This window comes from Scyliorhinus canicula, chromosome 1 (genome assembly GCF_902713615.1).
Source record: "Scyliorhinus canicula chromosome 1, sScyCan1.1, whole genome shotgun sequence".
NCBI classification, from domain to species: domain Eukaryota; kingdom Metazoa; phylum Chordata; class Chondrichthyes; order Carcharhiniformes; family Scyliorhinidae; genus Scyliorhinus; species Scyliorhinus canicula.
In genome coordinates, this window is record NC_052146.1 from 217,407,152 (window position 1) to 217,422,951 (window position 15,800).

At 40.4% G+C, this 15,800-nt stretch overlaps 1 protein-coding gene across 3 annotated transcripts in view; it reads left to right on the top strand.

The window, feature by feature from the left end:
- The window catches only part of vps54 (VPS54 subunit of GARP complex), a 149,564-nt gene that overhangs the window by 61,475 nt on the left and 72,289 nt on the right, over positions 1 to 15,800 (top strand). For all 3 annotated transcript variants that reach the window (XM_038807716.1, XM_038807738.1, XM_038807726.1), the window contains exons 8-12: positions 3,713 to 3,836; positions 6,198 to 6,305; positions 12,672 to 12,727; positions 14,646 to 14,742; positions 15,230 to 15,573. In XM_038807716.1, the coding sequence (XP_038663644.1) occupies positions 3,713 to 3,836; positions 6,198 to 6,305; positions 12,672 to 12,727; positions 14,646 to 14,742; positions 15,230 to 15,573 (729 nt within the window). The remainder of the gene's footprint in view (positions 1 to 3,712; positions 3,837 to 6,197; positions 6,306 to 12,671; positions 12,728 to 14,645; positions 14,743 to 15,229; positions 15,574 to 15,800) is intronic.

The window sequence follows — 15,800 nt, forward strand, 5'->3', positions numbered from 1 at the left end:
CTCGCAACTTCAGGAAAGCTGACGATTTTCAGAAAGATGCAACTAATGGTTGTAAGTCTATTTTAAAATGCAGGAAAGAGGTGTGGCCACAGAATGGAGCCAAGACTGCTGCCATGGCTCACATCATTAAAATTCAGAGGATCAAATGATAGCAATCAGGATTGAATCTGGAGGGGGTAGTTGCTGTCACTTCACAAGGTCTTTGTGTAGTAATTTATTTGGTAAATACTGGAAATAATTTGTATTGAAAGCTGTCCTGCCAAGTAATCTGTGTGAACACATGTAAATGACCCATGAACTGGGCACAGTTCAACTTTTAAGAAAACACTGGCAAGATTTTTTTCGTTCTGCCTCAGGCATTCTTGTGAATTCTATTAACAGCTTTCATTGTTACTACAGCAGAGCTTGAATACATTTGTGGTAAGCATCCAAGTGTAGAATTTCGCTGCCTAACACAGATTTATTTGCTGCTGTTAGATAGTTGCACCATAGTGACTAAAACTTGTGAAATTAATGAATTTTCTGTAGATTGAAATGTCATGCTCAACCAAAGTCAGCTGTATTTATCTAAGTTTTTTTTTCCTTAACTGAAATTTCTATTGATTAACATAATGTCGGAGGCACAGAGTTGGATACACTAACAAACTTGCTGGAACCTATCCTAAATTTAATGTTTGCAGAGATCTTGCTATAAAGTTACAAGTTTGTGTTGTTAAACCTAAAGAGCCTTCCTCTCACTATTATCCAGTACTTCAAATCTACAAACTTACCACATCCCACACCAGCCTCTACCAAAACCCCGGCCACCCTTCATGATGGTGCTAGACAAAATAATGCCTCCTTTTCCTGCATGATGTCAAAGCCAGCAATCCCACCAAACGTACTTTCAAAACTCAGGACTGCCGCCAGTTGAGTTAAACTCCATTCCCCATATCCTGTGCTACTAATGGCGGTTATTTCATTGCATCCAGCACATTCTGCATACCATATTGCTCTGTATGATCTTTGTTAGTATGCTTAATGCAGCATAGAAAACATTGTCTGCCAGGTTTGCTTGACTGCTGGGCTCACTGCTAAGTCAGAACATAGGAAAGTAGAGGATGCACTCCAGAACATCACCAAGCAATTCAGATTGATGTTCCAGTGGATTACTGAGGAGTCCTCCCGTTAGCCAGGTGCTAAACTGAGGCGTCTTGTCACTGTTCTAGTCAATATCAACAGTATCAGAGTTTTCTACATACCTTCTTTGACATTTCTGCCTCAACCGATCAACTGCTCGATTGCCACTTTGCTGTTGGTGAGATCTTTGTGTGTAATGTTTGCTTCCATAACTTGCAATTAGTTTTAATTTCTATGTGAAATTGTTACCAAAAAGATATCAGACAGGATAATTTTTGGGTCCAATACTTTTTCCCAAAATGCAGACAAAAATAATTTGAGGGGGGTAGGGTAATATTTTGTGTGAGGGTGCTAAATGAACTCTCTTTCTTTTCTTGCTGCCTCTCTTTTCTTGCTCTTTTACTCTCTTTTGCTCTCTCGCGCGCGCTCTCTCTCGCGCACTCTCTCGCGTGCTGTCTTTCTCGCACGCTCTCGTTCTCTCGTTTTCACACTCTCTCTCCACGTTTTCTGGGATTTTGGGGTGACACCCACGCAGATATGTGGAGAATGAGCAAAGTCCACACGGACAGTGACCCGGGGCCGGAATCAAACCCGGGTCTTCTGCGCTGTAAGGCAGCAGTGCTAGATCCATTCATTGATGAAGCACTTTGTATCGCCACCAAATCTCCCCATTATGCTTTAGTCTGTTTTCTTTCCCTCGTGTGTAGTGCATTGTAATATTTCTTTGCATTAAACACATTTGGAGAATTTTCTTACACTCCAAATTAATAGATTTTTAAAAACTGAAATAAGGGAGGTGAGTGAATTCTTGCCTTTGATACTTTCACTCATTTATGACACTGCAACTTGTGCTGGAGGTTGGCTCCACAGGCAACAGGGATTCTTGTATCTTGTCCCAGTGACCATTCTATGTATTGTCTTTCAGTAGATTGTTTGACTGGAAGCATCAGAACAGAGCCTGTTTCTTTTCCCACATGTATGCACCTTCTAGGGGTTGCTGAATAACAATCAGGATCTCTGGGTGATTTCTGTTTTTCTTCCTTTCTGTCAGATGAACATTGGAGCACTTCATGCAGGTTGACTCACCATAGATCCAAGATTGAAATTGATATCTTCCCAAGATTATGTGACTCAGTAAAATAGACTTTTTAAAGAGTTGAGTAGATGCCTTTTTAGGGAATTATGGTCAACTGTTTGCAGGAAGTGACAGTGTGGTCAGTGAGTATGCATGTTTGTACTTTGCTGAACATCTGTGTTTTTCTCCCTCGGGTTGCGTTTTAAAAATTCTTTCAGGAGGTGTAGAGTCACTGGGATTGCACACTAATACAGCACTTGTATATAGCATTGCTGTGGGTCTGGATTCACATGTCGGCCAGACCAGGTAAGGATAGCAGATTTCCTTCCCTGAACGACATTAGTGAACCAGATGGGTTTATAATAAATGGTAATTTCATTACTGAGATTGAATTTATTGAATTTAAATTCCACTAGCTGCCGTAGTAAGATTTAAACCTGGTTCCCAAAGCATAGCCTGGGCTTCTGGATTACTAATTTAGTGACATTACCACAGCGCCCCTGTCTTCCCCCTTGTAGCATTTATTTGGAATAAATAATGCTCAAAAGCAAGTATTCTTCCTGAACCTTTTGCACTGTAATCCTGATTCGGGATTGTACAGCTCGCTCAGAGACGGTTTGGCCTTTCATGCCGTGCAGGTCTCTGAAAGCTGTCTAGTTGCATTCCCTGCCTTTCCCCATCTGCAATTTTTTATTTCTCAAATATTTAAGTATTTTCCTTTTAGGATTCAACTTTTTTTTCTATGGGCTAGTTTCAAATCTTACAAACCTTCAGATGTGTTCATGTTTGCACCAAAGGTACCACCAAATGTGGCAGCACGGTGGTGCAATGGTTAGCACTGCTGCCTCATGGCGTTGAGGTCCCAGGTTCGATCCCGGCTTTGGGCCACTGTCTGTGTGGAGTTTGCACATTCTCCCCGTGTTTGCGTGGGTTTCGCCCCCACAACCCAAAGATATACAGGTTAGGTGGATTGGCCATGCTAAATTGCCCCTTGATTGGAAAAAATGAATTGGGTACTCTAAATTTCAAAAAAAAGAAAATTAAAAGAAAAAGAAGTTGCCACCAAATATTGACAACTAAGACATCCCTTGCTTGAGTTCCACATTAAAAATTAAGGCATGGAACTGGAAGGCGAGTGTCCTTGTTTGTGGTCACTGAGGCTGCTTGCTTCATGCACTATAATTTTGTTGATCCTACCAATAAAACAGAAAACTGGAATTCTCATAAGTTGTTGAATTCTGTATTTATTGTATGATTATCTTTTAATAGAAACATACCAGTAATAATTTGTACATTAAATGGACTTGGCTAAATTGTGCCGTATCCTTTCCAAAACAGAGATCACAAACAAAAATTGAAGTTGCAGGTCATATTTTATTGCATGATTATCTTAATAAATGAGTTATAGACGTAGGGTTTCTTTTATAAGTCTCTGGTGAATTTATTTGTGCTTGAAGTGCGTTTGCTTTGTATATATTTCACACTTGTATTGAAGATGCATTTTCCCCATTTTTTCAGACACCTTGGTTCACAACTGTGTGAGTTGGAAAGACTTATCGATAAAATGATGATAGCAGATTTCTCTACCTATGCGCATAGTGACTTAAATAGACCGCTGGATGATGATCAATTGTTAGAGGAGGTATGTGAAAGTATTTTATTTAGTTTTATTAGCTTATTATGGCATTAAATTTTACTGATTTTACAACCAACTGCATAGATCATTTGATATAATTTTAGTTTCTAAATATGAACATTCAACATCTGTATAGTGATGCGTGATTGGTTTAAAACCTCTCGGATGTAGCTGGCTGCGTGGTCTCTGATAATATTAGACAAAAACAGAAGATAATTACAAATGAGGAAGACCAGTTGTCCTTTCTCAATTCATCCATCCAGAGAGATTTTAGCGTTTCCCCATCCCCAACATTGTAGAATCCAGCTGTCAGATGGTTCCAGGGTATTGCCTCACTACCTGGAAATTTGATTGCTGCTTATAAAGAAGGATGTCCTGATATCAGTACTGTCATTTCTCTTTTACAAGTTTAAAGGCTGTTGCCTCCTGTCCTACTTCTACCATAAACTAATATTCCAAGTTATCTTTCTATACTCGTTATAATCCTGTATACCACTAAAACCTCACCTCCTTTTCAAGCTGAAAAGGCCAAGATTTTCCAATCGTCTCCTAATTTAAATCCCTGATGTTAAGAATTCCGCCACATGACATTCCCTGCATTTGTTGCAAACTTGACTATTTTTTTCTTGGCTACTAGGGTTGAATGCACTACTCGGTGATATTCTAAGTACAGTTATGTTTCAGAGATTTGACAATATAAATGCTTCAGCCTGTTGGGATTTGTATCAAACCAGACTGCTGTGAGGATGGTAGTTGCTGGAATGTTTGATCAGGTGACAACTAGTAATTAGGAGCTGGATTGACAAACGCATGTTGGAAAAAGGTCAAAATGTCATTGTATTTCATTATAATCATTGTCTTCAAGAAGTGGATGCAGTAGCGAGGATATAATTTAGCAGAAATTGTTGATGTAGGGGAGGACAGTTGATCTTTGTTCATGAGTGTGGATGTGTATTGTATAATTTTGGGAGTCAATAATTTGCAGGTTCTAAAAATAGAAAACCAGAAATAAAACTTTAAAAAAACATTCAGTACAGACTATAAGGAAAAATGCTGCACTGTAGTAGAGTTTTTCTCCCATCAATGAGTGGTACGATGGCACAGTGGCTAGCACTACTGCCTCACAGCTCCAGGGTCCCAGGTTCAATTCCGGCTTGAGGTGACTGTGTGGAGATTGCACTCCGGTTTCCTCCCACAGTTCAAAGATGCGCAGATTAGGTGGATTGGCCATGCTAAATTGCCCCTTAGTGTCCAAAAGGTTAGGTTGGGTTACGGGGATAAGGTGGAGGCATGGACTTAAGTAGGGTGCTCTTTCCAAGAGCTGGTGCAGACTCTGGCCGAATGATCTCCCACACTGTAAATTCTATGATCTATAAGAGACATTGTTAGGAATAGAGGTGAGGCAGTTTAATGTATTGTGTAATTTACTCCCTCTCTGACCTTCGAGTACTTAAAGCTGACATGGGGAAGAGAGCAAATGCCTGTGCTCAGTCAGCAGTACTGGAGATCTCACTTCAAATGAGCATAACTGCAACTAAATTTCACTCCATTTTAACTTACAGTGGGAGTGGGGTGGAGGGGGCGGTGTCAGGGGCTGATGTCCAACGCGCATCTGGTTAATTTATCAAGTGACCAAATGAAATGAGCTGTTTATAATTAGATTACCTTTTTACCATCATAATCTGCACAACATTTAAAATTGCATTACTTTTATCCCATAAGAAAGGGTGCAATATATGTAAGGCAGATCATACAACATGTTACTCCTAACTTTATATTGACTTTTGCTTTTTCCATTCTTCTCATTTACTTCCTCCCCCTTCTGAATGCTGGGTATTGTTCTGAAGATACTGGCAGCTCTCCAGTATCATCCTGGATGGTTATTCTTTGTGCCTAGACAGTGCATGTTATTTATCTGTTAAACTACCCAATGCAAATCAGATGCAATCCTGTTCAGCTGTAAACAGCATTCAGTCTCTCAGAATGTTTCCAACATATTTAGTTTGTTTCCAATTATGTTGTCCGCAAGTATAATTTTTTAGAAGATTATGGTTGTAGCATCGATAGCCAGTTCCAAATTGAGATGACTTTTCTTTGTAAATGAATTTCAACTTAAGATTTTCTAGATTTCATCAAACTAAATAGTGGCAATTCATGCAGTCAAATTCCAAATATTGTCAACCTTTCACTGTACTTTCTACCAACCCAATTACTTTTAAGTTCTTATAATGGCTTTGTTTTTAATACGTTTAAGAAAAATGATATCCAATCTAAAGCACGATGTAAAGATTGAGAACTTTCAAGAACAACCTGCTCACTAAGGGAAGATTATATTGCTCAGTAAATATATTTATTGTTTTGTTTAAGGAACGATTGGTATCTTTAGTATTTGGATTGCTAAAACAAAGAAAGCTAGACTTTCTGGACATCTATCATGAAGAGATGATTGCAGCTGCAAAAAGCATAATTAAACAGGTACACTTTTTTATGGTAATATCCGATTGTGCAATTTGTGGCATCATAGTATTTTAAATCTGGCCTTTAGTGAAAGTATAGCGTTTACATCAGTTCATGTATATTTTGTGCATTGTACAAAAATATTCTTCCATAAAACAGCAGAATTGGCGGTTACCAAAAACAAAACAAAGTCGAGCAATTTTTATAGCAAATAATCATTGGTTTGTTATAAATCACTGAATAAAACTTGGATGCCTCAAAGCAGTCAACCTGTTGGATTTCTTCGTGGCTTTTTATGTCTGCACCAAAACTACCTCTTTGCGTGTTCTAACATTGCCAGCGGCCAAAGAATAGTTCTTGTGCAACTGGTGGTGAATGCAAAGTAAACTCTCATGGCCACTGTACTTCAAGAATCTGGCAGCTTTACTTTAGGCTTGCTTCTGATTGTATGGAACAGTGTGAAGGACTATATGAAACAATGTTCTGACATTTCTATTAAATCCAGTATTAAAAAGGGAACATACAATTCTTCATTTTAACACCATATTTACCACACAATTAAGTCAGTCAATTTAAGCTGTCTATTTTTTCCCGAAAATTGCAAGTTTGAGGGGATCAGTTTCTGTCATCACATGGTTTAATGTCATTTGTTCTATTTTTACTGACGCCTGGTGAGGCCACATCCACACTAATCGACATAGTCCCCCAGACCGACTCTGTGCAAAAATTATGATGTATTTGAAATGAAATGAAATGAAAATCGCTTATTGTCACGAGTATGCTTCAATGAAGTTACTGTGAAAAGCCCCTAGTCGCCGCATTCCGGCGCCTGTCCGGGGAGGCTGGTATGGGAATCGAACCGTGCTGCTGGCCTGCTTGGTCTGCTTTAAAAGCCAGCGATTTAGCCGAGTGAGCTGAACCAGCCCCTAGTTTTTTTTTAAACTTTTATTTTTAACAAAGGTAAATCCTGGACAGTCTTTGACCAGGCTCACTGAGGAAGAGAGATGTATATCAGAATGGAATGTGTTGTAGGATTACGTGATCGTGGATCATTGTAATATTTGAAATGTAATCAGTTCAGGAAGCACATTACACAGATTTCCAGCATCAAAAAAACCATAGTACAAGGAACAGCTATCAAATGTTATATAGTTTGTAACCACACTTATGGAAATACTAACAGTACTCGAGTGTATGTAAAAGACTAACTTCAGACCAATTATGTATTTTCCTGTCAGTACATACATTTTTTGCAAGTGTACATGATATAGCTTAACTTCATTGTAAATTCTCAAAACTTTAGCACTAAACATTATGCAAATAAGACATTTGAATGCTTTATTGATGGATCAGAAGGCAACACAAACTTAAATTTGGGGCAATGGTTCTACTCTGCTGCTCATATCAGCTTTTTCATTTGGTTGTGTGGTATCCTATTTAAACACCTCTACTTTTTCTCCTGTTGGCATATTTTGTATGATTAATTAACTGTTTAAAATAAAAACATAATTTCAATGGCACAATTTGGTTTCTCGAAGCAAACACGGAACAAGTGGGAATAATCAAATAGCATCTGCAGGCAGAACACAGTCAACATTTTGAGCTTGTACCCTTCAGTTGTCACTGATTCTGACCCCGACCACTACCACCTCATCTTGCATACTGTTGAATTTGTTTCCCAGTGTGGGCTTTCATCATTCTTCAGATTCTACTAATCCAGTCCTTTGGGCCTTGGGACAGAAAATGTAATTTTTATTTTATTCATTATCACTGTTAGCTCCTCAGTCTCATTCCCAAGAAAATGTTCATTCCCTCCTCCTTTGCTAGCATGCTTTCTATCCCCTCTATTCTCTTTTTTCGAAGAAGGGGTGGTGGTCTCATTGAAACGTACAAAATTCTTCCAGAGCTCGACAGAGACAGGATGTTTCCCCTGGCTGGTCAGTCTAGAAACAGGGGACAGGCCAATCAAGACTGAGATTTAGAGGAGTTTCTTCACCCAGACTGTGATGAATCTTTGGAAGCTCAAACATTTAGTATGTTCCAGACAGAAATCGATAGTTTTATGGATACTAATGACATCAGGGGTGATGGGGGAGAAATGGCGTTGAGGTCATTTGTTTGAATGGCGGAGCAGGCTAAATGGGCTGAATGGCTTACTCCTCCTCCTGTGGTCCTTTGAACTCTGAAGTGCCTTGGGATATTTTTCTATGTTATGGATGCCACATAAATGCAAGTTGTTAGTTTCATTTGAGCCGTACATCAAAATTATATGGTGCTTCAAGATGTGTCAGATGTTTTATATAAAACCCAATGAGTGTACCAATGTTGCTTTTCACCAACATCGAAACTATCCGTGGTGAAATCACTCAACTTTGGTTTCCCAGATATTAACAGTTCTGATGAAACGTCATCAACCTTTCGTCTGTTTCTCGTTCCACAGATTCTGCCTGATAGGAGTATTTACAGCACTTTCTGTTTTATTTTATATTAATTCCCTCTGATTCAATTTTAGAAATTTTTGGAAGTTGCAACACTTAAAAAGCAAACAACAGTCTAACAGTTAGCCAATCTTTCCTTCTTACTATTTTAGGAGTTCTTCATGATTTCAATTTTTTTTTTCCTTTTTTAAAGTTCGGAATGAAGTAAGATTCATAACTTTGGGCAGCGCGGTGGCTCATGCGTCAAGGACCTGGGTTCAATCATGGCCCCATGTCACTGTCCATGTAGAGGTTGCACATTCTCCCCGTGTCTGCGTGGGTCTCACCCCCACAACCCAAGAAGATGTGCAGAGTAGGTGAATTGGCCACGCTAAATTGCCCCTTAATTGGAAAACAATAATTGGGTACTCTAAATTTATATTTTAAAAAATCATACTTTTGAGCAGTATAAGGATATTTCATTGATTTTTTAAAAAAATATAATTTTTATTGGAATTTTTTACAGAAAATATAAAACATAACGACAAACAATGAAATGCAACAAAGTAACCCATAATAACCGTACCACCCCCAGACCGTATCGACGCATGTATCCCATCCCCCACCCCCCAACCCCAATGAACAACAAAAGAACTTCAAAATAAATTTAAATTAAATAAACAAACATAATCATCGTCCGGCCCCCCCCCCCCGGGTTGCTGCTGCTACTGTCCCCGTACCCTATCGTTGAGCCAGAAAGTCGAGAAAAGGTTGCCACCGCCTAAAGAACCCTTGTACCGACCCTCTCAGGGCGAATTTGACCTTCTCTAGCTTAATGAAACCCGCCATGTCATTGATCCAGGTCTCCACGCTTGGGGGCCTCGCATCCTTCCATTGTAGCAAGATCCTAGGATATTTCATTGATGAATCCATTATTTATTTGGGCACTGTTTGAGGTTATAATATAAACCCATGTACACCCTCATTTAAGTGTTATATGTTTGCTGGAAAATGTTCTGAACATTTTACTTTTTCAGCATATTTACATATCAATCACCTGGACGGCGTGTAAAAGCAGCTATACACTAAGCTCTATTCAGACTGTATTTTCATTTTTTTTTAATTGATTAGAAAAACCAACAGTGCCAAAACATTGGTTGGTCTTCCTGTCTGCTGAAACAAGTGGGTTGTGTCGATGCTGCAGCATCTAGTGTCAAGGGTTGATACTACAGAATGGTTTGAATGAATTCTCTGTGTCATTGAGCACGAATAGAGCAGTCTTCTGCAGTCATATTTTACCGGATTATATTACATTGACATCAAATGATATTCTGTCAAGAAAATGTAAAATACGACTATTCAAAGTTAATATCAATGTTGTGTAAGCCTGAGGTTTATTTTCTTTTGGTCTTAAGGTCTCTTTCTTCTCTCTCCTTTGTTCCTCTTCCATCCATAATTTCTCAGATGTTTTAGTTAAGGATCCTGTAGGCAACAGTGATCGTAACACAATAGAATTTCATACTCCATTTGAGGGTGAGAAACGTGGGTCTGAAACTAGTGTTTTAAATTTAAATAAAGGAAAGGCAATTCCTGAGGCATGAGGATTGAGTTGTTTACAGTGGACTGGGAAAATAGGTTAACGGGTAAAATGGTAGATAAACAATTGCAGACATTTGAGGAAATATTTTGTAAAGCTCAACAAGGATATATTCACGACCTACAAGATCGATGCATCATCTGAGGCTAATTAAGGAAGATAAGGATGGCTTCAAATTGAAAGAAAAGGTATACAATTCTGTGAGGATTAGTAATAGGATAGAAGATTGGGAAACTTTTAGAAACCAACAAAGGATGCCTTAAAAATAGGAAAACTTAGAATATGAGAGTAACCTAGCAAGAAATGTAAAAACAGGCAATGAGTGTCCACAAATATATAAAACAGAAGAGAACATTGGTCCCTTAGAGAATAAAGCTGGGGAAGTATTGATGGAAAACAAATATTGTGTATTTTTCTATATAGGAGAAGACCCAAAACACATTCCAAAAATGGAAGAAAATCAAGGGCAAAAAGGCGGAAGGAACATAAGGCAGTAACTATCACTAGAGAAAAGAGTACTAGGAAAACTAATGGGGCTAATGGCTGACAGGCCCAAATGTTCCAAAGTTCCCTGGTTTCTCAAAGATCCCAGTGGATTGGAAAACGACAAATTTAACACCTCTATTCAAGAAAGGAGTAACACTGAACGCAGTAAACTATAGTCCAGTTAGTCATTTGGAAAATGCTGCAATCTGTTATTAAGGAAGTAGTGGCAGGCCATTTAGAAAATCATAATGCAATTGAGCAGAGCTAACTTAAATTGTGGCAAGTTAAATTGTGTTTGTAAAATTTATTAGAATTCTAGCGAATGTAACAAGCAGGGCGGATGAAAGTGGAACCTGTAGATGTAGGGTACTTGGATTTCCAAAGATGCCATGTAAAAAGTTTACTACAGAAGAAAAGTGTGGGCTATACAGCAGCCTGGATTGAAGATTTCTAACTAACAGCAAACAGATTTTTTTTTTTTAGAATTAGAACAGTACAGCACAGAACAGGCCCTTCGGCCCTCGATGTTGTGCCGAACAATGATCACCCTACTTAAACCCACATACCCATAACCCAACAATCCCCCCATTAACCTTACACTACGGGCAATTTAGCATGGCCAATCCACCTAACCCGCACATCTTTGGACTGTGGGAGGAAACCGGAGCACCCGGAGGAAACCCACGCACACACGGGGAGGACGTGTAGACTCCACACAGACAGTGACCCAGCCGGGAATCGAACCTGGGACCCTGGAGCTGTGAAGCATTGATGCTAACCACCATGCTACCGTGAGGCCCCTGGTCGGGATAAATGGATAATTTTTAGCGTGGCAAACTTTCTAGTGGAGTATGACAGGGATCAGTGCTGGGGTCTCATAAATGTATGATCATAATGATTTGGAGGAAGGGACTGGTTCTATTGCAACCAGATTTGCTGATGATACAAAGATAGGTAGGAAAACAAGTTGTTGCGAGAATGCAGAGTTTGTGAAGGGATATAGATCGGTTAAGTGAGCAGGCAATAAATTAGCAGCTAGAATATAGTGTGGGGAAATGTGAGGTGTCCACTTTGTTCGGTAGAGTACAAAAGCAGAATATAATTTAAATGAAGAGAGACTGCAGAATTCTGCAGGACGGAGGGATCCAACGTTCTTGTATAAGAATCAAAAGGATAGCGTGCAGGTACAGCGAGTGATTAGGAAGGCAGATGGAATGTTGGTTGTTATTGCAAATAAGAGGAGTATAAAGTCGGCAAGCCTTGCCATAAATGAACAGGGCATTGCCTTGATTGTGTGCTCTATTTTTCCATAAGCAAAGAACCTACAATGTTAATCATGTGAGTGGTCGCTGATCTGTGATGTAACTTGTTTCTGTAAATGTGGAAATTTGTTGATCAAAACTATACAGATTTGCCATGGGTCCTAAGGACCAAAATCATTCTTGTATTTAATACTTGAATACTGACTCATGTGCTTACTTTTTCTGGTCTGCACAAATATATTTTCTCCTTAAAGTAACCTCACTTGTTTTAATTTGCATTTGATGGGCTGGATTCTCCGCCGGCGGGAAGCTCCGTTTTGCCGGCAGCCTGGGGGTTTCCCGGCAGCAGGGACTGCCCCACAATGGGAAACCCAATTGAGCAGCTAGCGAAACAGAGCATCCCGCCAGTGTGCTGAACCAGAAATCTGCCACGGCAGGACGGAAAATCCAGCCCGATGTCTTTTACTCTGGCTCGTTATTGTAAGTTTTAATTGAAAGTGCTAAATTTAGTTCACCAGTCTATTTTGATAGTGATTGCAATGATTGTGCGTGTACTGAAATTAGGTTTTGAAAAACTTGATGACGTTGGCTTTCTGGCTCACGTTTTTCTCATTTATTTTAGAGTGTTATTGAAACTATTGCACAAATGGAAGAAATAGACACCGAAGTTATACTGAAGTGAGTCTATTTGCTATTCTTTGCAAAGTATCATAACTCAGTTTGCAATGAATGTATCAGTGTTTAAATTATTTTCCATATACAAAAGAACACATTTTCAGAAGTGGTTGAATTTGGGGGGAAAAAACTTGAGTAAAGATATCTTTTTATAGTTTGTAATATTTAGTCATGACTTCCCAATGGTAACTTGCCAAAGTATTTTTGTTATGGGATGGTGTAACCTTGCAGAATTTTTAAAAATCCAATTAAGGGGCAATTTAGCGTAGCCAATCCACCTACCCTGCACATCTTTGGGTTGTGGGGGTGAGACCCATGCAGACTCTGGGAGAATGTGCAAACTCCACACGGACTGTAATCTGGGGCCGGGATCGAACCCGGGTCCTCAGCGCCATGAGTCAGCAATGCTATTTTTTAGAAAATATGTTATTGAGGCATTTAGAATTTTAACAGTTTTAAACATCAAACTTCAGTAAAAACAAAAACACAACAATATACCCAACTACGCCCCCTTACACAAACAGTGCCGCCTTCCCCAACAACCTCCCCTGCTGACAGCTTAATTTTGCTCCAAGAAGTTGATGAACGGCTGCCACCTCCGAGCAAATCCCTGCAACGAAACCCTCGAAGCAAATTTAATTTTTTTGAGTCTGAGAAACCCCAACATGTTGCTAACCCACACCCCTGACTTCGGGGGCTCATCCTAGTAAGATCCATCTCCGGGCCACCAGGGAGGCAAAGGCCAGGACGTGACCTCTCTCACCCCCTGGGACCCCGGATCTTCCAACACACTGAAGATCGGTACCTCTGGACTCGGAACCACCCTCACTTTTAAGACTTCTGACATGATGTCAGAAAACACCTGCCAGAAACCCCTCCGCCTTGGACATGCCCAAAGCATGTGGACACGGTTCGCAGGACACCCCCCCCCCCCCCCCCCCCCCCCCACACACACACAGCACCCACACCTATCCTCCACCTCCTCCAAGAAATCGCAGGACCCCCCCCACACACACACACACCACCCACACCTATCCTCCACCTCCTCCAAGAAACTACTCATCCGGGCCACAGTCATGTGTGCCCTGTGGACCACCTTAACCCCCCCCCCCCCCCTTATTGAAACTCTCCCTCCTCTTGGTCAACTCTGCAACTAGGTCCTGGTATGCTCTAATTTCACTGCCCTCCCATGTGCAGCCTGGCCCACCTTGTAGTCTACTCCTTGTCCAGGATCCGGTGTAGCCACACCACTATTGCCCTAGGCGGCTCTCTCCCCTGGGGCTTCCTCATTCGCGCCCAGCTCCGAACAACTGATTCCCTTTTTCGACCGCATCCGGCCCTCAGTTCCATACACCAGAGGGTAAAGGTTTTCCTCACTCTCTTTAATCTATATTCCGCCTCACATCCACTTGTTAGCTGGGGCAAAGGTCAGAAAAAACCGCCACGAGCGGGAGCCACCAAATGTGAGACCACTCACTCCATGGTCGCCACCGGAAGTCCCCATGAGACAGCAATGCTAACCACTGCGCCACTGTGCAGCCCTCCTTGAAGCAAATATAAATAGTAATTCGGCCGATTTGACTCATCCTTTAGCTGAAACTTATAATCTTCATGTAATAAAGTTTCTCTGCTTTACTTCTACCTGGAGGTCTGCAATCAGCTGTAGTAACTCAGAATTTAATCTATTACTCAAGATGTGAAGCATTGGCAATGCATGTCAGTGCTCTGTTGGCTGAGATGCTGCTACTCTAAAACTGGACAAACTAACTGGATCTACTAGCCCCCCCCCCCCCCCCCCCCCCCCCCCCCCCCCACCACTACTTCAATAGCCTTTAGGACCTTCTGACCCAATATATATCCGTGCAGACTTAACTTGAATAAAAGAGCTACTAATTTTCCTATTTCTATTTTCCTTTTTGAGGCTTGCTGATCAGATGAGAATGCTGAATTTTCCTCAATGGTTGGACCTTCTGAAAAACATCTTTGCAAGTTTTATTAACTTTCTAAAGAGGGTTAAGGTAAGCCTTGGCTACAATTAGCATGTTACTAAATCCCAATCTGTTTTGGTAAATCATGGTGGGGAGCATCAGTGAGGGAGGGACTGCCTGAATTAGGGTATTCCGCCACTAGGCTGACAGCATACATGATGTGTGCCCCCTCCCATCTGACCCTGCCAAGATTTAGACCGTTTTGTGTGTGGAGTTTGGTTGATCTCAAAGAATGAGGAAAACCTTAGTTAAATAGTTAACATTTTTATTTTTTTCTAGTTCTGTAACTGAAAATGACAGTAATTGGGTAAACTGTATAAAATTGCCCATTATTAATCATATGTTCGCAATCGCATATTCTTATTATCTGAAGCTATTGTTGGAACAAAGATTTCTGACCCTGAAAGTCGAGTATCTGTGTTGTTTGCTTCTATCCCAATTAATTTTGAGTGGACTATAATACAGCTGTTTGAAGAGTGTTGAATTTTGTGCTTTTTTTCACCAAAAATCTGTGCAGGCAACAGTAAGTACCATTCGTAATGTCATCTTCCTGGTGTTGGATAGGATTCGGGAAAAAAGCAGGGAATTGGAAGCTGTATCTAGTCAGAAGAATCCTGGGTTGGGTCACACGTTGGATACAGAAGTGGCCTATTTGACTCATGAAGGCATGTTTATAAGTGATGCATACAGTGAGAGAGAACTGTCTTCACCTGGAGTAGAAACTGAGCCACAGAGGACAGCTTATCAAAACAATGACCCATGTGGCAGTGATTCCACGTCAGAAGCAGAATGTGCCACTGATTCCTCCTCCAGTAAGGAGCAAACATCATCTTCAACCATGCCAGGAGGGTTGGAAATCATGTAAGTTCTGCTCTGTAATCATCACGCTTCTGAAAGAGTCGATGCTTGTAACAGTTAACTTTTTTTCCTTTTACGTTCTGTGATTACTATTATGAGATGCCATATATGGAAACCTAAAATATGTTGGCTAACATAATCCTACTGCACAATAGGAGACCGCATGGCCTAAAATACCTGCACCAGCTCTTTGGAACAGCAGTTCAATTAATCCCACTCCCCTGTTCCTG